General features: G+C 40.6%; 2 protein-coding genes across 6 annotated transcripts in view; one reads left to right on the forward strand and one right to left on the reverse strand.

Annotated features, from left to right (window-relative positions):
• trim33 (tripartite motif containing 33) overlaps window positions 1-12,012 on the reverse strand; it is a 58,723-nt gene extending 46,711 nt beyond the window's left edge. For 2 of the 4 annotated variants that reach the window (XM_054776367.1, XM_054776358.1), the window contains exons 1-2: window positions 11,941-12,012; window positions 9,094-9,998 (exon numbers count right to left, since the gene is read on the reverse strand). In XM_054776367.1, coding sequence (XP_054632342.1) covers window positions 9,094-9,847 — 754 coding nt within the window. In that variant the 5' untranslated portion in view covers window positions 9,848-9,998; window positions 11,941-12,012. The remainder of the gene's footprint in view (window positions 1-9,093; window positions 9,999-11,940) is intronic. The other 2 variants (XM_054776376.1, XM_054776384.1) reach the window with 1 other exon arrangement.
• An 8,193-nt stretch (window positions 12,013-20,205) lies between these two features.
• Window positions 20,206-23,544, forward strand: bcas2 (BCAS2 pre-mRNA processing factor). Of its 2 annotated transcripts, none has more exons than XM_054782715.1 (7): window positions 20,206-20,386; window positions 21,620-21,712; window positions 21,806-21,876; window positions 22,678-22,839; window positions 22,913-22,963; window positions 23,041-23,121; window positions 23,208-23,544. In XM_054782715.1, exons 1-7 carry the CDS (start codon window positions 20,294-20,296, stop codon window positions 23,332-23,334), a joined length of 678 nt encoding a protein of 225 aa, XP_054638690.1. In that variant the 5' UTR covers window positions 20,206-20,293; the 3' UTR covers window positions 23,335-23,544. The 2 variants fall into 2 exon arrangements, with proteins under 2 accessions (XP_054638690.1, XP_054638699.1); XM_054782724.1 differs by lacking the exon at window positions 20,206-20,386 and adding an exon at window positions 20,403-20,986.
• Window positions 23,545-26,572: the final 3,028 nt, after the last annotated feature.

Raw genomic sequence — 26,572 nt, forward strand, 5'->3', positions numbered from 1 at the left:
TGCTGTAACATGAGGTGATGTTCTTGGATGTATGGCACAACAATGGGCCTCAGGACCTTATCACGGTATCTCTGTGCATTCAAAATGCCATCAATAAAATGCACCTGTTTTCTTCGTCCATAACAGACGCTTGCCCATACCATAACCCCACCGCAACCATTATTATAAATGAACATTCAATACACGATCAACAGCTCTGGTTGACATTCCTGCTGTCAGCATGCCAATTGCACGCTCCATCAAATCTTGCAACATCTGTGGCATTGTGCTGTGTGATAAAACAGCACATTTCAGAGTGGCCTTTTATTGTGGGAAGTCTAAGGCACATCTGTGCACTAATCATGGTGTCTAATCAGCATCTTGATATGGCACACCTGTGAGGTGGGATGGATTAAGTCAGCAAAGTAGTGCTCACTATCACAGATTTAGAAATGGTGATATTGTGTATGTGGATAAAGTTTTAGATCTATCGGTTCATCTCATGAAAAATGGGAGCAAAAACAAAAGTGTTGCGTTTATGTTTTTGTTGAGTGTATGAATACTAAATGACGTGAATGAACTGACCAAAAGAAGAAGCAAATCAACTGTATTTCACAGGGCAACTACAATTCCCATGACCACCTTATACGCAGAAGGCGATGACGTTACAGACAGGCAGAGAGAATCAAGTAAGGTTTAACACCTTTATCATTAAAAGTGTTAAAAACACACATCCGTATAAAGCCTACTGTGGTCAAATCCAATGCTTAATTTCCTAGTATCAATTCAATCAACTAATTACCTTTTAAAAGACCTTAGGTCGCTATATATGTCCGGAATGGAAGCTTGAGAACCCAGATCGATGTACAGTCAAACTTGTCTATAGCGGCCACTAGAGGGAGTCTGTAAAAGTGGCCGCTATAGACAGGTGACCTCTATAGACAGGTTGGCGTCCAGTTTGAATGTTGACCAGTAGAGGAAAAAAAAGAAAAAAAAGGGAAAAAATAATAATAATAATGTTGACCAATAGAGGGCACTGCGGACTGCGGATAAAAGTTGTACAGCACTACTAGGCTTGTTATTATCATGGTTCATGGTTCATGGTTTTAATTCATCCTGAACATGCATATGAGTCAAACAGTAGCACATCACATAGTACAATTCACAATTTTGCATGTCCAAAAAGGAGTAGGAAGAAGCAAAGCTTATTTAATCCTACCCCTTATCAGTTTCACATCAGTTGCAATACATGTATTCACCTCTTGTTCTTCCAAGTGTACTTTGTAGGTCTACATGACAATGTAGTGCAATCATAGCCAAGGTTTTTACTTACTAAAAAGGAAGCTAGAGGCTTAATAATAACTGGTAGAATATATCCACGACCCATAGAACAAAGCTGTGCTAGTAATGTCTTACGTTTGTTTTTAATATTTTACTTTTTATACGGCAGTGTCATTACAGCTTTAGTTAGTTCATCAGGAAGTGACGGGAAGTGACGGTGCGACGTCACGAGCAGGAGAGCTAGGCTCAGTGCTAGCTGTGAGTTTCGAGAGAGTTGGGAAGTGTGTTTATGTTGGCGTGGATGTAAAGTGATGCAGTGTTCTCCGCTGTTAATAAAGCCATTAAAGTGCATCGGCGACGCGAGTCTCTCCTTCCCCACAACAAGCGGCATTACAGTATTGACCAGTGCACACCAGGAAATAAACGGTGTCATTTCTTACAGGCATTGGCTGGACAGCTATGTAGTGGGGCTTGTTTAACCTTTGCCTTGTGGGCAAGCAGGAAGGAGAGACGATGCTGAGAGATGTGTGTGTGTTCTGAACTGCTGTCTGGTGGCCGCGTTCAATAAATAAAGTTGGCAGAAGCAACAGGAGAAGTTTCCTTCTTTGCTTCGGAGCTGAATAACACTGACAAGTTAACAGACTAGTAGCGAACGGAAAAGAAGACGGCTTTTTTTGTGTCGAATACAGAAGATGAGGACTTTGATGGATTTGTGGATGAGGATTGATCAAAAATAACGTGAGTACATTTTAAAATACTTCAATTAAGTACAACCGAACTCAGTTTTGCTCCCGCTGCCGCATGCATGCTCGCGTATGTTTTTTTTATATTGTAGCGTCGCTGGGAGCACGTCCTGTTCCCAGCCTAATTTGCGGTAATGTTTTGGTGCAAATGCTCTTAAAGTTACATGTTTGACCAGGAAATAGCAAGCTCAAAAGAAGACGGCGTTTTTATGTGGAACAACTGACAGTTTGTGTGGATCTTGTGAATGATTGTGACTGAGCTAGGACTCAGGAATTAAAGTCTACACACTGATTGATCGAAAAACAAAACTTTTTCGTGCATGAAGCTTCTACTTGAGTTGGTAATTTGGCCACTATATGCAGTCAGATATTGACCAAGGGAGACAAAATGGGTGGCTGCTGGCCGCGTTGGACAGGTGACTGCTATACACAGGGTCTATAACATGTAAATTTGCTGCGGGGGATTTTTCAGTGGCTGCTATAGGCAGGTGGCCGTTCTATAAAGGTGGCTGCTAAGACAGGTTTGACTGTAGTTGAATCATAGGAATATAACTCGATGCGTCGATGTAGTGAATGCATCGTTACACCCCTAGCACTTCTATACCACAACAGCACATCTTTTTTTGTTCCAGCGTCTCCTCCCGTATGGAGAGGAAGATCCGAGACAAGGTAACAATCAGTGATATTAAGGTTAATATCCCTTACTAACACAAGGTTAGCCGTGTGGAAGGCTAGCTTTGTCTTAATTATGACTACTGATGAATGTGCGGTAGTTTAATATGATGGTAACTTGACGTCATACAGGGTTTATTTTAGCAACAGGAGGAGAAAGAGCGTGACAGGGCACAGCGATGTGCCTGCTCACGCAACTGTAATTATTACATGTTAATGTGGCTCAAAATCTGCCATTGCTACCTCAAAATTAAGGCACAAATATAACTCCATCGATGTGCAGCTCCAAAAGACACTGCTCGTTATGACTGACTGTTGTAATGTAACCCCTCAACCACCATCGTTGACAGTTATGTGTTCCACTACAGAAGGTGTCCTCATTTTACTTTGAACACTGCAAAAATGCAATATCTTACATAAAATATTTGTCTTATTTCTAGTCAGCCTGTCTAGGATTTATTAATGCACAGCCATCAACATAATGTAATATGTTGACGGGACTGTGTGAAAAAGGGACTGCCAAAGGACAGAAATGTTTTCACGCCCATTTCCCCCCTCTCCCCCTTGATTTGAAATATTATTTAGAAATATAATAAAGATTATATTTATCTGTACTGTACAGACTGAACTCGAAACTGAAACCAGGACAATGCAACAAAATGGAGCGGGCCTGCCCCACTGTTTGTGGAGCACTGTCATTGACTAATGTCTAAATTTGTTTGATGATCTGAAACAATGTGACCAACAAGCAAAAGAGGGGGCAAACACTTTTTCGCACCACTTTATGTTAGAAAGCCCCCGATTGTGCAGGCGTAAGTAAATTTATGCTTTCATGAATAATGTACAGTAGTACCTCGCATAACGTAAACCTCCTTTTACGTAAATTCCACGGAACGTAAAGAATTTATGTAAAGTTTTTGCATTGTATTACGGAAGAAATTCCATATTACGTAAAGCGTCAAGTCGGTGCAAGCGACAGAGAGACTAACAAAGTACACTTGGTGACGCCTTCTGACGCTTCACGCTGTCATTGGCTGATTATCGTGGCACCGCCTACGCTCTCATCTCATTGGCTGACTTATCCAGCGTATCCGTGTTTGTGTGTGAGAGATATGCTGCTTCCCTTCAACCTCTCTTTCTCATCGTAGTCGCCCTTAAACTAGTTTGCACGCATTGAAATCTCTTCTTAATGTTTTTACTTTTTTTTGTGTCAAAACTACCGTAGTCATGGGCCCTAAACCAAGTATAAAGTGAGAAGAAAAAAAGGGAAAAGTTGTCGATAGAAACCAAGCAGGAAATTATCCAGAAATTGTGACGCTTCACGCTCTCATTGGCTGATTATCAGGGCACCGCCTCCGCTCTCATCTCATTGGCTGATTATCGGGGCACCGCCTCCACTCTCATCTCATTGGTTGACTCATATAGAGCATACGTGAGTTTGTGTGATTGACAGGCTTGTCCCTTCAACTTCCTTTCGTCTTCGTAGTCGCCCTTAAACTAACTTATAAACAATTAAGTTACAAATTTAAATTTTGCACACAGCGTTATCGTGTAGTGTGTGCATTTGTCTGTGAGACCAGCTGACTCTTAGACTCTTTGAGCCGCGTTTCGACTCAGGCTAGTCCTCCTCCTCCTTCCTGCCTCCACTTGCGCTCCTGATCAAGACATCTCGTGAACGGTAAGATTGTTTTTGTTTTTCAGTTTTATTCATTTACAGTAATCTTATTTATTACCTTATTTTATATTGGAATGTTATTCTATTATGTCTATTAATGTTTTATTATATTTTCCCACCATATTTGGTGGACTTTGAATATTTTGAAGGGCCAAGGGGTGAGTTTGGGAAGATCTTGGAAGGGATTACGCTATTTACATGTATTTTATGCTTCGTATAACATAAAAACCCTATCACATAAAGGTTCTCGGAACGGATTATTTACGTTGTAGGGGCATCTACTGTATCTTCTTCGGGCGTGGCGACCACTTTGTTAGGAGGTCCTTGAACACGCCATGTATGATGTAGATTGAGACTTACTGTATGTGTATGAGTTTCTCCGACGCTGCACAGACAGACGTGTATTTTCTATTCTTCCTTTCATCTCAGCCTTGTTCACAAATGCTAATGCTGTGCGTAAATGCAAAGAGGATAGGTTTAATAATGTTAGCACTGTGTAGAGCCCTATGATTTCCGCATTAACGGAACCTCGGATGGAATTTCGGAAATGGCCAATAAAAATGGAATCTGCTGTTAAATGTGGAATCTCACGGAAATTGACAGTGTGAATGAAATGCTGTAACCGTGTGGAGAAGAAACATTAAGTGTGGGGAAATATTCCCCCAGCGGACCGCTCATTCATAGCATATCTTCACAAATGGCGGCAAATGGAAACATTGGCTAAGTCGGCAAAAAATGTTGATACTTTTACTTGTCTCCGAGCGTGAGCGTGAAATCACATACAGCAATATCCAGTGTAAGCTAGCTGAGTTAGCTTGGTTTAAGGAGCATGCTAATGCGGCTGTGTGTGTGCGCCACTCAGCCTGTATGAGTTGTGCTTTATTGCTTGTTAATTTAATCGAGTGTTTTAGGTTGGCCGCTGACTTTGTGCAAGTTGTGTGTGAAATAGGGACGACAGCCACGGCTTCAAGCGGCACACGGATAGCTATCTCACTTAGCCATAGTCAAAACACATTTTCAACACACATCACACTTCTGGCCTTCAAAATAAGAGCAGCGCACATCCTGTCTAATAGTGGTAATAAAATAAGGGTGTCACAAAAATAGCTTACATTAATAAAGCTATCACAGTTGCATCTGCAATTACGTCTTCTTTAAGCAAAAGCACAGGTATGATCGTTTGTTGAGGATGATGTAGCAATGAAAAAGTAGCGAAACTACACCTGTTTGTGAAATACTGGGAAAAATTGTCCAATGATGCATTGCATCAATAAATGTAAGGATTTTTTCCTAATTGACTTCTGTAGGTTTGTGCCTTTGTTTTCATAATTATTTATGATTACGATTACGTGTAAGATTAGTTGAAGTGTACTGATTATTTCCATGTTGTTGCAGACCAAAGCACAGCAAAAAAGCATTAATATCACAGTTCACCACATCTTAACACAGCTTGTCACCCTGACCACTTAAATACTCGAAACACATACAAATACAAATAAATTCACCTAATAGAAGACAAAACTGCAAGGAGATATTAGCCCTCTAAAACCCTCCCAATTTTAAATTAATAGCCGAAAATAAGACATTATTTTTTATATAATGTCATAATATACCATATAACATAGACTGCGCAAAAAAAAGGGGGGGAACACTCAATCCACACTCAGTCAAAAGTGCTGCCCCATTATTCAAACTGTCCACTTAGGAAGCAACACAGATTGACAATCATTTTCACAATCTGTTGAGCAAATGGAATAGACAACAGGTGGTGTGTTTTTCCACTTCAATTTTGAGCGTGACTCCAAACCCAGACCTCCATGGGTTAATAAATTTGATTTCCTTTGATAATTTTTGTGTGATGTTGTTGCCAGCACATTCAACTATGTTAAGACAAAAGTACAGTATTTAATAAGAATATTTCATTAATTCAGATCTAGAATGTGTTATTTTAGTGTTCCCTTTATTTTTTTGAGCAGTGTATTTAAAAATATATCAAAAATGTTTCATTGTGTGGTTTACGTTTTTTTCTGTGTGCAGGAGTAGGAGGTACTTGACTTCCAGTCAGATGGCTGAAGGGGTATATGACTGAAAAGTTTGGGAACCAGTGATGTATACAGTGCAGTTTCATACATGCAAGTTTTGATGTTTGTTCTGCACAAATTTTCCTTATGGTGGCAACAATCAATAATAACATGGATTTAGAATCCAGGTTAATACTGCCATGATTCTACAGTATTTTGAAGCTTACGTTGCACTGAACAGGAATTCACTGAGTGTAAGTTTTAATTATATATAACGATGTGTAATGTTGCTGTTGTTTCTAGCAGTAATGATAAACTCAATACCTTTTACTGGCTCCTTCCTTTTACTGAAGTTTTTCTGACTAAGTGAAGTGAATACTTGAATGATGTTGAATAATGGTGTCAGAGCACAGAAAAAAAACTCTCACAGAGAGTCCCATAAATATATACAGTATGTATGAACTATGCAAACACCTCATTGAGAGGGTTCGCCGCTCGCAGCGATATGCTTGGATGTGGTAGATCTTCCCCTTAAACAAATGCAAGAAAACGGACCAAACTTATTAAAGTGCCTTTCTACAAGGTTTTTGTAGGAATCCACAGTATTATGCCAAGGCATTATACCATAAAGTCAACAAATTCTGTTCATAAAATGATGTTATAATGGCCAAATACAATCCAAACTATTCTTTCAGCCTGATATGTGAAAGGTAATCTCATGAGATCTTGTTTGGAGTGTAACTCGGTTGGTACAATTCTATGCACAACATGAATTAGGCATCTTGCCCGTTCTCTCTTGCCATATCCAATAATGCAGTGACATCAACGTAAGCGCTCAATGCGGCGTCTACGTCACCAGAGAAACTCGCACATGCACAAAAAAGTCGACCTACCTGACTCACTGGAACCTAGCTCACGTCTGGTTCACGATTCACCGGGTCGCCCGTCACAAAGCGCATGCGTAGAAACTCCAAGATTGACGTTTTTTCGTTTCAGCCTTTCATCAACATGGAGACAGCATTCTGGGTACCCGGAAATTTTTTTTGGTTTGTTTTTAAACGGTGTCCAGAGTGAAAAAAATCTGAAAACACTGGCTGGTTGTTTCTGTGTCGACAAGCAAACCACGGCTTTATGGAAACGATAACGTCGCCGACCCATTGCCGTCAAGTGACCAGAAGTGAGCTTTGATGACAAGCCAACATATCTGAATATTTCGACTGGCATGACTCACCCCAGTCGACATAAGTCAAGACGAGCTTTGGAAAGCGGAAGACTTCTGCGCATGTATTCTTTCTTCTTCTATAGTTTGGTGTGTCATTTGGTTCCATCTGTGTCTGTTTACAGCGCCACACATAGGTGTGCCTTGTCTATTACATCGTTTTCACCCAGCAATCAATTCTTGTAAGGATGCAACTATTTACTAATCCGGAACAGTGTGGACACAATTTTTTTTCTCCCAACCCAACCAAAAAAAAAACATGAATGTTTCCGGGTGGACCGGGCCTCAATTGATTTACGCCAATCATGCAAGTTAACGCTGCCCACGTTGGAGATAAAATTACTGACTATCCATTTTGGAAAAAAAAAATTAAAGTTCAGTCTGTGGTGCCCTAAAACATCGTTTAAAGACACTCACCAGGGGGTTGTACAGTGGGGCAAGAGTTTTCAGTTCCGTTTCCGGGTTATGTGGTTGTTGTAGCGATTGAGCTTTTGATAAGATGTTGTTAATTACTTACTCTCTGCCCGTCAGCCGCCTATGCCCTTATGCACTGACCACTTTCTTCCATGGTACAAAATGAAGAACCCCCCTTTTTTCCCCTGACCTCAAAACAACAGAGAACCTATACAGCATCGTCAAGCAAAAATCTATGAGGTGGGAGGCAGATCACAACAAAACAGCAGCTGTGGGAGGCTATTCTGACATCTTGCAAAGAAATTCAACCAGAAACGCTCCAAAAACTGAAGTTCAATGTAAAAATTGTTAAAGAAAACCTTTTATACTCATTTTCGAGCCTTTGTATTGAGTTCCGCACTCCTATAGAGTAGCTAAACACAATAACCCGCACAGAAGGCTTGATCTTCCAGACTCTGCGCCTCTTCCTGCAGTGTTTCCTTGGGTTTTCTGCTTCCCACCCAAACGATCTGTGTAATTTACTCCACATTACTTACAGGTTGCTCTCCTGACTCTTAAACACAACTTAAACACTGTATTCTGGTCCAGAACTAAAATTTAAACAAGATGGTCACTTTAGTTTGTGTCTACTTTGGTTTGGTCTAGTTTGCATTCACACTATTTTTGTCAGCCGACCAAATAATGCTCAGCTAAGCATAATGCATAATGTCCTGCCTTAATTGGACGGCGTGTGATGCGTACATTGTCCAACGACCTCAAACAATAACTACTGTGTAATGTACACTTGTAGGACTTTCATTTCTCTGGCAGAATTTTAACCGATTGGCATTTTACCAGCTGAGGCAGAACGAAGAGTTCCATCTCTCAAGGTGTATCAGCTTGCCTGTTTGGTGAACACCAGGGTTCGGATGATTGTGATCACACTTAAACAAACAGAACAAACGGACCAAAGTTCCTTTTAACCCAACCAAACATTACATGTGTGAACTTAACTTATGTCAAGATGCATTCATTAAAAGCAAGCAAAAAAATAAAATCAGCAAGCAGCTACTTTTTGTTGGTGAGTAGCTGAAAAAAAAACAAACTCACCAATGTGTGTGTCTGTTTGCCCGTGTGGTCCAGGTACCTGCACGCTGATCTGCCTGTCTGGCTGCGGGATACATTTCAGGCAAAACGAGTGCAGGCATGGCAGAAGTTTTGGGTCTCGGCTCTGAAGACTCTGTTTACACACTGCGCACGTATCCAATAAATTAAGTGGCACAGGTGTTGCAGCTGGAGCTGTGGGAGGGGGGGACATTTCCGTGGCAAGAGCGTTGACTGCGGTATCGCTGGCGGCCGGGGCTGTGGCCGGGGCCGGGTCCGGGTCAGGAGCCGAAGCCGGAGCAGGGGCAGGGGCAGGGGTAGGGGCAGGGGCCGGGGCCGGGGCCGTGGCTAGGGTCGGGGCTGGGGCTGGGGCTGGGGCTGGAGCTGGAGCTGGAACTGGAGCTGGAGCTGGAGCTGGAACTGGAACTGGAACTGGAACTGGAACTGGAACTGGAACTGGAACGTCGGCGGTACCCGGCTCCGCGTTGGTTCCCATGGGGCTCGCGTCGATGGTACTGCAGCTGCCGCTAACATTGCTGATGCTAACCTCCCCTCCGTCTCCCGTGGTGGTGCTTGTTGTTGTTGGCGTCTCGTTAGAGGGAAAACGTGGTTCTGCCTCTTCCGTTTCCTTAGTATCGCTTTCTACGACCAAAAGCGCAGTTTCGGGTTGAATCTCGGTATGTTCGTTGTCCTGTGCCGAGGGAACTGACTCCGCGTTATGTGACGGTTCCATATCATCGGCGTCTTTGTTATCCGCCATCTTGCTTCCTCTTTGAACCGCTGTACGTACACTACGTGACTGCGTCAGCGGCGTGACTTGTCAAACTTCGACAACGCCAGTGCGTCGTGACGTCACAGCGGGGCGTCGTCAGCGTTGGATTTTCTGACGATATTTAGCCACCTGCGCATTTCTAAAATACATACGTTGACGTTAGATATGACGTCATTTTTAACGTAAGGCACGTATGATGGGCATCATATTCGAAGTTAAATTAAGAGCAATCACAATAATTTTCATCGCTCAGTTCCACCACATGGTGCCGTTTTTCAATCTTTCTAGCACTTCACGAAAATAGTTTATATAAATACACTTGTCCATTGTTTTCTTTGGGAAACTACCGTATTTTGCTCTTTTTCCGTCACTCTCACATTTAAATAGTTTCTTGTAAATTTCCCATATTTTAACTATAAACTTCTGGAGTCCCTTTAACCCATATGGAAAAGAAATAGAAAAAAACGTATCCAAAAATTTCAGCTTTCAGTCACTATGATTCAAATCTTGTGCATCATATAAGGCTTATATGATTAATTCTTGAAAGTGGCCACTTTTTTTCATACAAGATAATAAAATTCATTTCATAAGTATCATGTGAAAACTATGTACAGTGGTATATAAGGAAATCACATGTCAACATACCATACATGTTTCATATTATTTTTAAATTATAGCTACTATAGCTATAGATTGCTATTTATCGCCAGTCAATCGCAGGGCACATGTAGACAAACAATCAGTCACACACACACACACACACACACACACACATTCACACCTATGGGCAATTTTGGAATGTGGGAGGAAACCGTACTACCTGGAGAAAACCCACGCACGTACGGTGAGAACATGCAAACTCCACATAGAGATCCCCAAGCGGAGATTCGAACTCACCTATTCCAGATCTCCTTAGTTTTCACATGATTGTTATAAAATTGATTTTATTATCTTGTATGAAAAAATGCAAAAGGCTTATATTGTGCACAATATATGAAACATAAACAGGCGTGGATTTAGCATCTATATTTATATGCATTTATATTTTAAATTTAAAAGAGGGGAGATTCTCCCATTCCTTCAAGTAACGCAACCTTCGTCCCTTAAAAACGATTTGATACGTTATTCTTTATCTTTTGGCTATCATAAATGTACTTTTTCCCCTTCCAATTCTCATTGCCTTTAGGACAAAATTCTACTCTGCACGCTGGCTCAGCACTCCCCTGTAGCAATGCATAGTTTTACTCCTCTAGAAAGAAATTTTCATTTTAACTGCATATCCCATCCCTTTTTTCCACTAAAATCCATGGTCATAATCCTTTACTTTTTTTTCTTACTTTCATACAATTCACTATGCTCTTGTCAGTACAAAATATGAATCATAAAAGAGAGTGACTTTGGACAAGCTTTAAAATCATTTAACATTTTGCTGATTTTTTTTCAGATCTTTTTTGTTTGTGTTATGAAATAGAAATAACCTCTTTTCTGATATAGAAATATATTCTAACAAAAAACACAGGAATAATATGTGATAACCATAATGTGTAATAACCATAAACACATACACACACACACAGAAAAAAACAACAACACTGACGCAAAACCATATGCTTTGGGTAAGACAATACGTTGTTTGCAATCTCAAACATACCGGTATGCATGTTCAGTAATATTATTTTCCAGAACATATCATATGAATGAATCCTTTTACGTCAGTCATTCAGGAGCAAAAAAAAAAAAATGTTGTTTATCCAAATTAAGGGTCATGCCGGGTCAATTGTATGCAAACTGGCTTGCTAACTGCACTGTACACAATGCCTGGTAAGCATCATGGAAGCACTGAGATTCTCCCATTCCTTCAAGTAACGCAACCTTCGTCCCTTAAAGAAATACATATATCATGATATAACAAAAAAGTACGCAAATTTCCTCTTAGCTATTATAGAGCTATATAAACGTATCAATTCTGGACATACATTTAATCAGAGGAATTTTACACGAAATATCGAAAATATCTGAGAGATGGACAGTGCAAAACCCTTAAATTATCGATCATAAATCTACATTTCAATCATACTTACAGGTGAAATGTTCGTCCACAGCCTTTGAACTGGCGATTTGTGCAGTTAATAGCTGCACATGCAGGCATCCTAAGGCAAACTTTGTGTCCAATCCGAATTAATAAAATAAGTTCACCACGAATGCAAAAGCTTGTCGAGAAGTATTTCTTGAGAGTGGCAATATGGCGGCCGTGTGGCTTCACAAGTCATGCCAATGAGCTATCCAGATATATTATACAGATCAGTGCTCGGCCTACGGCCTCGGCCACACCCCCCCTTTTCAAAAAAGCTAGATCCGCCCCTGATAAACTGAAGGTGACTGAAAGTTTACTTATTTTTTCTTTTTTTCCATATGGGAATTTCCCATGCTTTAGTATGGTGGCCGAGAAGTGCAAAACACCTTAACAAAAATCAACTGAAATTACAATTACACCAGCCGTAAAGGGAATGTACCAAATCCCAGAGTTATAGGCAGTGAGAACGATTGGGGTGGCGAGTGGTTGTCTCCCACTCTCTCAATTCTCAGTGTTCCCGTGATCCTGTCGAAGTGTCCTTGGGAAAGACACCCCCAGTGGCTCCTGAAGCTCCGTCATCAGTAGGTAAATGTGCTAACTCAAAGTGCTTTGAGTGCCTTGGAGGTGGAAAAGCGCTATACAAGTGCAAAAAACATCTACAATTTGGATCAATCAGCTTTGGGGAGTTGGTACATTCCTTTCCTGGCTTATCTTTGTAGCCGAGAAGTACAAAACAAAAAGAAAAACTAACTACACGCCGATATCTGCAGGAACGTTGTGGGAGTGCACACCGTCTGCTAAAACCTAAACTATGAGAAATCATACTATTTTCTAAGGCACAGACGTTCGTGATAATACTTCGACAAATACTTCAGAAACAAATTTTGCTTTTCTTTTTGTGTGAAACGGACATTGGTGGAAACAACCTTTTTTCCTGTTATTGACTATAGAGATGTGTTGTATATGAATGCTTCTGCTAACTGTCTTAGCAGGCTGGATAGTGTGTACCACGGGGCACTGAGGTTCATCACCAAATGTGGTCCGCTTACTCACCATTGTGTACTCTATTCCAAAGTTAACTGGACATCTTTATGTGCCCGACGCCTCAGTCATTGGTATGTGTTTATTTACAGAAGCATTCTGCGTATTACTCCTTCCTATTTGTGTTGCCTTTTAACAAGGAAACATGGAAGTCACTATCTCCGATCTATGGATACTCTGCAATTTGTCGTCCCCAGAGTACGATCTGAACTGGGCAAGAAAGCTTTTAGATTTTCAGCACCAAATGCTTGGAATAATTTACAATCTGAACTTCAATTTCAAGCCCTTGTTACACTGAGTTTAAAGCTCTGGTGAAATCATTGCAGTCTACCTTGTCTGTGTGCCAGTGTTTTATGTGAGCAAGTTTTTTAATGTTGTCTTGTTTATTGTTTTTAATGTGACTATGCCTGCTGCCCTCTTGGCCAGGTCTCCCTTGTAAAGGAGACCTTTGATCTCAATGGGACTAACCTAGTTAAATAAATGCTAAATTAAAATAAAAGAAATGAGTGACACTTTTTGACGGCTTTTTGACGGCTTTATCACATCTACTCATCACTGGTTTGGTCACGGTTCCCTAATCTCATTTGTAATGCAGTAATAGTGCGCCACCTGCTGACCATTGGCTGAACATGTGAACTGAATTTGCACAACAGCATTATGAACCACAGTGGTAATAATCATTTGCTGTACAAAAATAAGTAAATAGGGGTACAAGTATTTTACAGCGTGCCGCACATACATTGTGAATTTCTAACCTGCTCCTCTCACTGTATTTCTGGATATGTATGCTTACATAAAATTCTTCAACATATCGAACAATTTTTAAGCTTTCATATACCGTGCACTTCGGGTGTTTTATACTTACTGATAAAGCTGACAAAAAAATATCACTTCATTATCATGAAGTACTGTGCCTTAGAAAATAGCATGACATCTCATCGTTTAGATCAGGGGTCACCAACGTTTTTTCTTGTGAGAGCTACTTTTAGAAAATGAAGCCACGAGCTACTCATTTTTGTAGAAATGATTTTCATACCTTATTTCAACCCAAACGGATCAAATATGCTTGTTTTACCAAAACATTCACAAAATGCTGGTATCCACAACTCACATTTTATGTTTCAGAATGCATTTCTTTCCAGCGTTCTCACATTATTAACTGAAAACCTGAATGAAAAGCAGGCTTGCGGGTACCTCATGTGGTCGTGGGGGGCTACCTGGTGCCCGCGGGCACCACGTTGGTGACCCCAGTTTAGATTTTAGCTGCGTTTTATGCAGATGTCGGCGTGTGTGAAAATTCCAGACGGAAGGAACAAATGTACTACAGGAGTTCATCAAATGTTTTAACGAGCGTATAACGGGGATACAATCCCCTTCCTGTTGGTGTAATTGTAATTTGTTTTTCTTTTGTTTTGTGTTTTGCATTTTTCGGCCACAAAGATATACCAGAAGAGGAATGTATCAACTCCCTGGAGCTGACTGGGCCAAACGTTATCAGTTTCTATAACTCTGAGATTTGGTACAATCCCGTTCCGGCTGGTGTAACTGCAATTGGGTTTGCTCTTTAACGTGTTTTGCACTTGTCGGCCACCGTACTTTCGGATCCCTAGAGGACAAAAAGTATTCTCCCAAAACCTGCTTTAAAAACATAACAAATTCATATTTTTTTTCTTCTTTTTTGCTGATATCGTCATTCTCTCAATGTCCAGGCAAAAGCTACAGTATTTTATATCAACACAAAATCGTCACAATCCGTCAGGTGTGTAACCCATAAGAATTTGCAGCTATGGAACGAGCAGATTATGCATTTCCCAACATGTTTTGTTGTAGTTAAAACAACTTGACTGTCATACGCCTCTTTAAGGTGTTATTTTGTACAGACAGGGTGTAATAGTGCTGCCGTTTTTAATCGTGTAACTTATTAACATAACTCAAATAAGAATAAGATAATAGACGACTTCATAGATACAATGTGCAGTTTGAGTATATATCCTGAAATAACCAGACCAAGCAGAATAACAGATCATTGTGCCGCGCTAATTGCTAATATATTCACTAATGATTTTGATAACAACACAACTAGTGGCCTGCTAATAACTGACATCAGTGATCATCTTCCAGTGTTTTTCAATTTACAATGAAGCATACAGGAGGGTAACGGTGGAAAACAAAAAAGACAATTCAAAGACTAGAACAGATGAAAGTATTAACGTTTTTAAGTAAGATCTGGAAGAACAAAGTTGGGAATGTGAGCACTTTGTAAATATTTATATGAAGCTCTATGATGTGCACTGTCCTTTGAGAGAATTGTCTAACAAACAAAAGACGGGAATTCAACTGTGGATGACAAAGTGTCTCCAAATGCTTGTAAGAAGAAAAACACATTATATAGGAGATTTATAATACTAAACACTAAAGAAGCAAAAAATAAGTATAAGATGTACAAAAACAAGTTATCATATATTTTAAGACTATGTAAGAGAGAATATAGTAATTATTTAGACATCCATCCATCCATCCATTTTCTATACCGCTTCTCCTCTTTAGGGTTGCAGGAGCATGCTGGAACCTATCCCAGCTGATTTTGGGTGACAGGCGGGGTACACCCTGGACTGGTCGCCAGCCAATCGCAGTAATATATTAGACAACGATAAAAATAACATTAGAGTAACATGGGGCATCTTAAACAGTATTATTAGGAATGGAACCAAGAAAGCAGATTACCCTCAATATTTTATACATGCATGTTCAGTCAGAAAGGTTCCCAAATTACTTGTCAACACAAGGAGGGGATGAAAGTATAGACAGTAATCCAAACTCCTGCATGTTCCTCACTGGTGTGACAAAAAACACTGATGCACATTAGTAACTTATCATTTTAGATTGGTATATTTCCAAATAAAATTTAAATAGCTACAGTAGTACCAATTTTCAAAACTGGAGATAAACCATTGTGAAAGAAGTCTTTGTTAGAGCTATCTTGTGCAGTTATGAAAATATCCTAAAACACCAAAGCAGTTCCCTTGTGATAAGATGTGCTGGCCCATGTGCTGTGCACATAGCCAAGGTCATAGTTTATGGGTCAGCACCCCCTCCTCACCTTACTCCAGTAGCTGACCCCCTCCTCGCCCTCCTCACCTTACCCCCGTAGCTGACCCCCTCCTCACCCTGTTCCAGTAATTTTCCATTTCTTTGTGTGACTTTACTTCCTACTTAATAAAAAGCGGGCGCGGACGGCGGAACTTTGACAGTCTGGAGGAGCAAACATGCAGGTGTAAGCTCTGCTGTGCCACTCGAGTGAAAGACAATCTTGGCTGGTGTGAGTCTGTTCCTTTGAGTAGTTATACAGTCCAGTACTTGTCTTGGTTATCTGAAAAGATTTCCCCAGGATTTCCCTGACAATCATCAATTCACTACTTACCGACTAGTTTCTTTATTCCCACAATTTTCTAAAATCATCAAAAAGCTATTCAACAACAGACTGTAAAAAATTATAAATAAGAATAAATTAATCACGGACAGCCAATACGGGATACAGAGCTAACATTTCAACTTCCATGGCACTCATTAAAATAACTGAGGAAATTACCAACACTATTGACCGCAGAGAGTGTACAGCTGCAGTATTTATGGATTTAAAAAGCTGCTTAGCAAACAGGAAGCAATATGTGAAGCTAGAAGAATATACAGTACATCTGCAAGCTGAAATATATCATGTGGCGTACCCCAGGGGTCAGTACTGGGGCTAAAACTGTTCAGCTTATACATAAACAATATCTGTAAAGCCGCTAAAGACCTAAAGCTAGTATTATTTGCAGACGACACGAATGCATTTTTGTTCTGGAGACGACACACAAGAGCTACTAAGAAAAATCACAGATCAAATAACTGTACTAAAAAGATGGTTTGATAAAAACAGATTATCCCTGAACCTGAGCCAAACTCAAATAATGCTATTGGTTATAGCAGAAAAGGATACTTACACACAAATACAAATAGAAATACATTTTTTGGTGTTATAATGGATGACAAAATGAGTTGGAAATCCCACATTAAAAATGTACAGTATAAAGTGGCAAGAAATATCTCAATATTGCATAAAGCAAAATACGTACTGGAACAAAAATCACTCCATACTCTCTATTGTTCTCTTGCAGACGCTACCACTCATGGATTTGTGACTCGCTAATGCATTAATAAAGTTGATAAAAAAAAATCAAAAGTTGGTTCCATTCCCAGTGTCACAGTTCCCTCTACTGGTCAAGCTGCAAACTTACCTGCAAATACAAACACGACAGTCTTTCCTCCTCTCCATCGTCACTCGTCAAGAAGACAGTCCTGTCTCAAGGTATGTTGACGTATTTTGACTTGTACGTAACTTACAAATAACGTGTGTAAACGGGCGTCAACGATCGCATAACTTATTGCCCGCGGATGCGGGAAGTATTAATCATACGTTGACATACGTCGAAATGTTTTGTGCATGCACAAAATTTTTGGATGACTTGGACATACTATGACGTATGCCGGCGTGCTTCGGCGTGCTCTTAACTTATACAAAACTTACCCATAACTTATTGGACGTACGCCAGCGTATTGGCCAATTTTTTCATACGTTGACGTAAGATGGCTAAATCGTCAAGGTGTGACAGGGCCTTTAAGTAGCATGCATCTACTGCTATATGCAATATACTTTAGTTTGTGATTGTCCAAAGTTGACTGATTTTTAGTCTGGCAACCCTAAAGCTCTTCTCATTCATCCATGTTCTACCACTGATCCTATTCAAAGTCACATGTGAGAAGCGGGGTACACCCAGGACTGGTCACCAATCACAGGGCACGTGTAGACAAACAACCATTCAAACCTATGGACAATGAGATATAGAGTTTCCAATTAGCCTATAAATACATGTTTTTTATTCCCGTAAAATTACAGCTGTTTTTTCCATTTCTAGTGTTTTATTTAATTTTTCAACTATTTCATTTCGGCTTTCCTCTTGTAAATTTTCTTCTTGTACAGTAGTACCTCGCATAACGTAAACCTCCTTTTACGTAAATTCCACTGAACGTAAAGAATTTATATGAAGTTTTTGCATCGTATTACGTAAGAAATTCCATATAACGTAAAGCGTCAAGTCGGTGCAAGTTCAGAAATTCGATTTGAATAGCTCGTGCGACAGAGAGAGGGAAACATTTTCCATGACTAACAGAGTACACTTGGTACACTTAAAATGTTTACACTATCTTTAACACTTGTACTCATGCTTTTCGTTCATGGTGCATTCATACCATTTGCATAGATTGTATTAGTCCAGAGTTTTATTACTGTGCACTTTGTACTTACATGGATGTTTGCACCACATACAAATTTGCAGCTTTCCAAACAGCGTTTCCAAATTTAGAAATTTAAAAGACCAACTTGTCTTACTTGTTGATGGTAACATGTTATTTTAGTTGACTATTGGTCATAATTTTTAAAATTACTTTTGTTGAGACAAAATGTTTAAAATAAATCACAGTAAAAGAAGCGTAGTGTGTTCCTTCAGTACATGAGATGCGATTAGTTTGTCAAGTCACGTCAAACTGTATTTCTACAGCACATTTAAAACAACCTGGATTAACCAAAGTGCTGCACAAGCCACACAGACAATAACAATAAAAGCATTAAAAACAATAAATAAATAGATATACTACAACACTTAGTAGGAGGGGAAGGAGGGAAAAAAAACTTAGGACAATGGGAATGTTTAAATGGTGCACATGTTTACAAGTTATCAATCACATCCTGTTCCTCAGGAAACACGAGGCCTCAAATGTTTCTAGCTACCACGTACCACTGAACTCTATACATGGAATGGCCCGGGTCGCTTGCTGCGCATTGGAGGCTTGAAGCCACCGGAAGTATAGAAGTCGCCATGTTGTTTCACCCAAAACAAGAAAGCCTCAGAACTAAGAGTTCGAGATGCCGTCTTGTGCTGCTATCAATTGCACAAATCGTGATACTCGTGAAAATCGTGAGAAGGGACTTATAAATAATAAAAATAGTTTAAAAAAAAGATACTTTAAATCTGTCAGCATCTTTTCATCTAAGTAGTTGTAAATGACCCCTTATTCTCCTTTAGATTTCCACACTGCAATGCTCAACTTCTAAAGCAATGGGTAGTAAATATGCGGAAAGTCAGGTGGATTCCTGCAGCCACATCGCAACTCTGTTCAAGTCATTTCACCGAGGAGAAGTTCGACAGGACTAATGCAGACTCATAATGCAGACATAGACTCTTCATGGTCTTAACAGTGCCTATCAATTCTGTAGTACTTTGAGCTTGATCCTATAGTATCAACCTGGATCTACTGTGTGGCCTGTGTGCTTTTTGGGTGAAGCAAGATGGCCGACCAATGGCTTCATGCGGTCAGCAGGGACGCCCCTTCCAGTAGTATAGAGTTTGCACCCCCAAGGATGCCATCACCCCTTTGTGCGTGAGAGCTTCCGGTAGGAAAACAGCACGAGTTTCAAAATAATCTCACCGGATATGAGCAAAAAAAGACCATTGTTTACAAGTCATCAATCACATTTTGACAGTTAGTTTTTCACCTGTTATTTTTACTGATTACATTTATATGACGTCATCGCATTTTTACTAGATATGGATCCTATATTCTCTGTTATGACATCATAATGTTTCTTTAATCTTGTAAAAAAAAAAAATAATATAAAGAGTACTAATTAGTATCTCATCTCCCAAAAAAATTTCGCCAATTGCACATTCCAATGTCTACGGACACAATTGCACGTGTGCTTTTTATTCTGTCTCGCTCTTGTATCAGACTGCTCGGTGATCAGTCAATGGTCTCCTTCTGCAGAATTTCAAATGACAGTTTTGGAAAACCCGCAGCCGCTAGATAGCAGTGATGCATTTTACTATTCACAACAGCCAAAACAAAAGTAAAACAAAAGATGAAATCAGAAGTCAGGGAGGGACAAAGTGGGGTTACAGTAGTCTCAAAAATGTTCTGAGTATCAAACATATAACAGATTCTGGGGAAGTTCATATATATACTGTACAGGTACAAGTATATAATGTACTGTATATATAAAATGTAGTAATGTAAGAGGGAATTGGGAAATCCGTGTCACATGCCAATGCAGTAGATGGCAGTAATGCACCTTTTACGATGAGTGCCACGCGCCATAAAAAAAAAAGAACCAAAGAAGAAAAAAGTCGGAACCGGAAATACATGCGTGCACGCCAAAAGAAAAGCGGCTACGTTTAAGAAGCGAAAGTTATTATTAGTTGAGCATTATTACATTTATTGTTATTATGGCTGGAACTGCTTCAGTTGCGGGTGACGTGTTTGTTGATGCTTTACCCTATTTCGACCAAGGTTACGATGCGGCCGGTGTGAGAGAAGCTGTGAGTAAAGTTTTTCTGTCGGAGAGCTAGAATGATAATAGCCGCATGTGCTAGCTACAATGCAAATCATTGCTTAAAGAACATGGGGTAGTTTCGAAACAAGTATCTTTGGCTCTTGGTCATTCTAAGCCATTTATTATATATTTGCATTTTTTAGTGAAAAATTGTTTTATATGGCTGCATTACCGTCGGCTCTGAGCCACTGACGACCACTGTTTGCCGTGTGTAGGTCAGGGCTTGCCATTGAGACATAATTGGTCAAAAAGGTGGGATGCTCCATCGATCGGCCAGTACCGATCCATTAGTGACGGTGGCGGTGACAAAGCACGTGATCAGCATATGCCGATAAATGCCTTAAACACAGATCACCTGTGGTCCGTACTGTGGCTCGTATTATTGCAGAATGCAGCCGGTAGCAGGCGTCCCCCATTTCCTTCACACTGCGCAGGCGTGCCAACCCCAAAACAAACTGCTATGTAGAACTTACCAGCCGTTTGTGAAAATAATACAAATTTTGCACCCTGCAAAACATGCCACGAAAAGTATCTCGAAGCTTTAATTTACTACGACATTTGAAGAACAAACACTTGACGACGTATGGTGAGTTTTCAAGGCTCACGATGTGATCATCAGTGAAACGGCTGATAATTTTGCCAATACTGGCAACACTCGCCTGTATGTACTTGACAGTCAGAAGTCTAAAGCAAATAACCCGAAGAATAATTTAATTCATCGGACGAGATGACCAGCCTCTCAGTGGTTTGCCGACTACTGGAAGTCCTGCTCGAGCGCCATCAGACAATGTACTCTCACATCCAAAGTCTCCTTAAAAATGGCTTCTCATCCACTTCACAAGTTTCACAAGTGGTATATGTTCTTTTGAGAAAGTAAGTCAAATGTGTTTATGTCTCAATGAAGGTGATTTTATAGTTCAATTTTTCATATCATACAGCCAGTAGCAGGGGTGCAACCAGGAATTCTGGGCCCCATGGGGGAAAAAAATCACAATGGGGACTCTGGCAGTCAGGGGACCTTGGAATTGACCTAATGTTTCCCTCTTATACAGCATCGCTGGCCAATAGCACTCATCATAAATAAATTGAAAAATTTACAGTTAATGTATGTGATCGGCATCGGCCGACTGCACTCATGGATGATTGGTATCAGAATCGGCAGCATAAAACCCTGATCGGAGCATTCCAATCAAAAACGTTCTATTTTTTTTCCCTAAAGGCTGCAGCATTAGTGGAGGAGGAGACCAGAAGATACAGACCAACCAAGAACTACCTAAGCTACCTGGCTACGCCTGACTTTTCTGCTTTTGAGGTGACAAACCTTAGAAACGTGAAAACTCCTTACCGCTTCACGGGGTATGACAAAAAAATAAAGTAGCACAATTTGCCTCTTGTCGTCCTCTAGACTGAAATCATGAAGAATGAATTTGAGCGCCTGGCATCTCGGCAGCCCATGGACCTCCTGAGTATGAAGAGGTGAGTTATACATGTCGATTTTGAATACTATTTGTGGTACTCAAAATGAGAAGTCAAATTTTGGTTTTAATCCTCACTCGCACGTTTGACCCGAACAACAAGAAATCAGCTTCTTACATTAACAATCCATAGTCCATCTTTAAACAGTACTTAAGCCTGACACATACAGTATCAAACATGAATTATATATATTGAATGTACCTTTTTTTTTAACGGTTGCAGAAATTTTGCTGCATGGTTTAAAAGGGTAAAAGTATTTGTATTTACATAAAAAAGCCACTAGTCCAAATTAAAATATTAACACAAATTATTACATTAGTTCTGCGTTTGGCTAGTGACCAGTGTACCCCGCCTCTCACCCGAAGTCAGCTGGGATAGGCCCCAGCAAATCGCCGCGACACTGAGGATAAGCGGCATAGAAAATAGACAGATGGATGGATATTACATGACTTTAAGATAAATGTAAAATTAAAAAGGGCATTTTAATCGGTTCTCAAAGGGATGTTTGACATGAGTCGCTTTATGTGTAGCATTGAGGTTGTAGGCTAATTTAAGAAACAGAGATGACAATTGGAACATGTTTTAAAAATGAATATCCTTTAGCTAATACATATACAGTATTTATTCACATTCTTCTGCCTTTCATGGAAGTGGCCTTGGGTTTGATTCCCAGCCAGGGTTGCGTTGACGCATAAACTAAGCCAAAACCACTCATGCAGTCGACTTGCTGTGGCGACCCCTAACAGGGAAGAGCCAACAGGGAAAAAACATCAAGTTGTGATGTTGTCTTGTCCTGTGGAGGTATGAGCTGCCAGCACCGTCTTCGGGTCAGAAGAACGACATAACCGCTTGGCAGGAGTGTGTCAACAACTCCATGGCCCAGCTAGAGCACCAGGCAGTTCGCATCGAGAACCTGGAGCTCATGTCGCAGTACGGAACCAACGCGTGGAAAGTCTACAACGAGTAAGAGAATGTCCGCTCTGTCTGATTGGTCCAAGGACGACTAACGCAACTCTTTTTCTTCTTGCTCCTTTAGTAACCTTGCCTTCATGATTGAGATGGCACAAAAGGAGCTTCAGAAGTTCAGGTGAACAGTTGCTTGGACATGAGACATCCTCTCAAGTGGAATTACAGATTTTTTAATTGTTTGTCTGACACACACAGGAAGCAAATTCAAGATTTAAACTGGCAGCGTAAAAACGACCAATTAGCTGGAGGAGCCAAGCTGCGAGAGCTGGAGTCAAAGTACGTGGCCTCTAGCTAAATTATTTTTTTTTTACTTTAAATTGTTTGTATGAACATTTCCATCTTTGTGCTTGTCGCCCAAACAGCTGGGTGTCCCTGGTGAGCAAGAACTACGAGATTGAGCGCGCCATAGTTCAGCTAGAAAACGAAATTGGCCAGCTGAAACAACAGCAAGGGGACGAAAACAAGGAAAACATCAGGCAGGACTTCTGATGTTCTGATAGACTGAAAAGACCTTTGTCAGGCTGCTGGGGGTTTGGGAATGCAGCCATGGAGGAACTTTAACCAATGTGGATAACATGAAAACATTTTTAACTTGATGACAGGAAGAGACCCAAATGATAGTGTTGATGCAGTTCCAACAAATTCTGTCAGGTCTCAAAGAGCATTCATGTTTTTGTATGGCATTTTAATAAAGTTAAACATTATTTCTTAAAAGTGATTTTTTTGTCATCTAAGACTGTTTCTCTGTGTTGACATGGGTTATATTGTCTTCTAACGCTAGGTGGCATCTCGTCAAGGGACAGTACTATGGAAGTGAAAAGATTAGTATATACTTCAGAGTAGTCAGGGTACAGCTTGTATGGCACTACAGATTTACTGTCCAATGAAAATGAGTCGAAAGCCAAAGTGCTCAAGTTACCTACCGGTCGATCTACGTTCAGGCCGAAATGAGTTTTCTCTGGGTGCTCTTTTAGAGATAAGGTGAGAAGCACTGTCATCCGGGAGAAACTCGGAGTAAAACTGCTGCTCTTCTGCATTGAGAGGAGCCAGATTAGTTGGCTCGGGCATCTGGTCAGGATGCCTCCCTGGCAAGGTGTTCAGGGCACGTTCAACTGGTAGGAGGCCTCAGGGAAGACCCAGGACACGTTGGAGAGACGCATGTCTCTCAACTGGCCTGGGAACCCCTCGGGATCTGCCGGGAGAAGTTGAATGAAGTAGCCAGGGAGAGGGAAGTCTGGACTTCCCTCCTTAGGCTGCTGCCCCTGCGACCTGACCTTTTTTTTTTTTGTGCGACCTGACCTTCAATAAGCTGAACAAGATGGACGAATGGATGTAGATCAGTGTTACTGGCAAGGCAAGTTTATTTATAGAGCACAATTCGCACACAAGCAAATTCAAAATGCTTTACCGAAAAGAAGGGTAAAATCACTTCATAAAATCATTCAATAAAACATAAAATCATTACATAAAATTCCATAAGACTAAAAAAAATGAAGAGGGCAGATAAAATACTTTCAGTTGTCAAATGCACAGTCGAATAGAATTGTTTTCATCCTGGATTTGAACATTACCAAAGTTGAGGATTGTCACACATCTTCTGGAAGACTGTTCCAGATTTGGCAGCAAAAAACTAAAACCCAACCTCACCGTGTTTGGTCCTGACTCTGGGCACCCGCAGGAGACCACTCTCTGGGCTTCTTTGAGCCCGAGACGGAGACATGTCAGAGATGTACTTTGGCGCAAGACCATGAAAATACTTCCATACATGCAGCGCTGTTTTAAAGTCTATTCTCTGAGCAACACGAAGCCAGTGCAGAGACCTGAGTACTGGACTAATATGGTCATATTTCCTGGTTCTAGTCAGGACACGAGCAGCAGCATTCTGGATGTACTGCAGCTGTTTTACAGCTCAGTGAGAAGGCCGTTACAGTAGTCCAGCCTGCTGAAGATAAAGGCATGGATTAGTCTCTCTAAGTCTGTCTTAGACACAGTTCCATTGATTTTGGCAATGTTTTTAAGGTGGTAAAAAGCTGATGATGTTATTGATTTGATGTGATTGTAAGTTTCTGATAGTTTTTAGGCAAGGAGAGAAGGTTGTGCTCGTCCTAATTGCCCACCACTGTACTGACTGTTGTAATGCATCGATTCGTTCCATCTGCAGTGACACTCCCCTTCACTTTATTACTATCGTTTGCTCATGAAAGGAAGCAAACAAGCTAAATAGTCGACACGAGTTGTGGTTGCTCACAGAGTTGACGTCACGTCTCACATTCGCGGCTGATGAAGAACTATAAAAGCAGGGTGTCCACAATGCGGCCCAGGGACCATTTGCGGCACATTGCAAAATAATGTTTTTTTCTTCACCTTTTTACAATGAGTGAGACAAAAAAAAATTAAGTACGCAATTTATTGCACACAACCATTAAACCGAGATAGGCATTTCATCAGCTGATCAAAAGTTTAAGACCATAGCTTAAAAAAAAAACTCAAAATCCCCCTAATATACAAATAAAATGTTCAAAAATTGACTCAGTAATGAGTAGCTGCACCATTCTTGTTAATCACCTCAAAAATTGGTTTAGGGATGCTTGATGCCAGTGTTTCCAGGAGACTAGTGGGAATGTTGCTCCTGGTGGTGAAGATGGCTTCAAGGAGGGCATCCCCATATGTCAACTGGATTTAAATCAGGGGAAAAAAACACAGGATGGTCCAAAAGAGTGAGGTTATTCCTCTGGAAGAAGTCCTTTGTCAGGCGGGCATTGTTAACTGCAGCGTTGTCCAGTTGAAAAACCCAGTCATTACAACACAGACGATGCCCCCTGCAACATCTCCACATAGCCAGCTGCCGTTTGACGCCCCTGCACAACATGAAGCTCCACTGTTCCATTGAAGGAAAAAGCACCCCAGATTATGATGGCGCCCCCTCCACTGTGCAGTGTCGAAAACATCTCAGGTGGGATCTCCTTGTCATGCCAGTCATGTTGGAAACCATCTGGACCATCAAGGTTACATTTTTTCTTATCACAGAAGAAAACTTTCTTCCACCTTTCAATGTCCCATTTTTGGTGCTCTCATGCATTGAAGGAGATGAGGCATCTGAATAAATTTTTTTGTTTTAAAAGCCTTATCTCGCAGATGCCATCTGATGGTTATTGGCACCAGTAACAACCTTCATTTGGTCCGAGGATCATTCCGTGTCTTGACGGACAGCCAATTGGATCCTCCGGCTCAAGGCTAGTGAAATTATTTTGCATCTACCACGTGATGCTTTTATTCCATAACCCTCAGGATCTTTGTCTTACTGCGTCCAATGGCGTGCTGCGAGAGGTCTTGCTTAAAGAAAAGAGAGAAAGCAAGCCTTTGCCATCAAGAGATCATGACAGTGTGATACCTGAACCTGTGTTTGTTGGTTTTTCTGCAGTCAGGTTCAGGTCTGGAGTCATAATACATGTTGAAATTCATATTTCTCCTCAATTAACGCAGCTCACCAATGCCAGCAGCACTTGTGCAGCCCCAGACCATGATGCTACCACCACCACCACGCTTGAACGTAGGCAAGGCACCGTTATCGTCTTACTCACTTGTGTTGGCAGCTATTTATACAATCATGGCTGTGTGTTGACTCATTTGCAGTGGATAGTAAATCTATGCTGCTATACAAGCTGTACAATGACTACTCTAAAGTATATTCAATTTTACTTTTTATAGCATTGTCCTTGAAGAAGAT

The sequence above is a fragment of the Dunckerocampus dactyliophorus genome, chromosome 1 (genome assembly GCF_027744805.1).
Source record: "Dunckerocampus dactyliophorus isolate RoL2022-P2 chromosome 1, RoL_Ddac_1.1, whole genome shotgun sequence".
Taxonomy (NCBI): domain Eukaryota; kingdom Metazoa; phylum Chordata; class Actinopteri; order Syngnathiformes; family Syngnathidae; genus Dunckerocampus; species Dunckerocampus dactyliophorus.

What these genes read in the sequence shown, in the direction of transcription:
- bcas2 (XM_054782715.1), top strand. Translation starts at nt 20,294, where the DNA reads ATGGCTGGAACTGCTTCAGTTGCGGGTGACGTGTTTGTTGATGCTTTA. An exon ending in CGGCCGGTGTGAGAGAAGCT is followed by an intron (nt 20,387 to 21,619) that starts GTGAGTAAAGTT and finishes TTTTCCCTAAAG; the next exon opens with GCTGCAGCATTAGTGGAGGA. An exon ending in GCGTGGAAAGTCTACAACGA is followed by an intron (nt 22,840 to 22,912) that starts GTAAGAGAATGT and finishes TTGCTCCTTTAG; the next exon opens with TAACCTTGCCTTCATGATTG.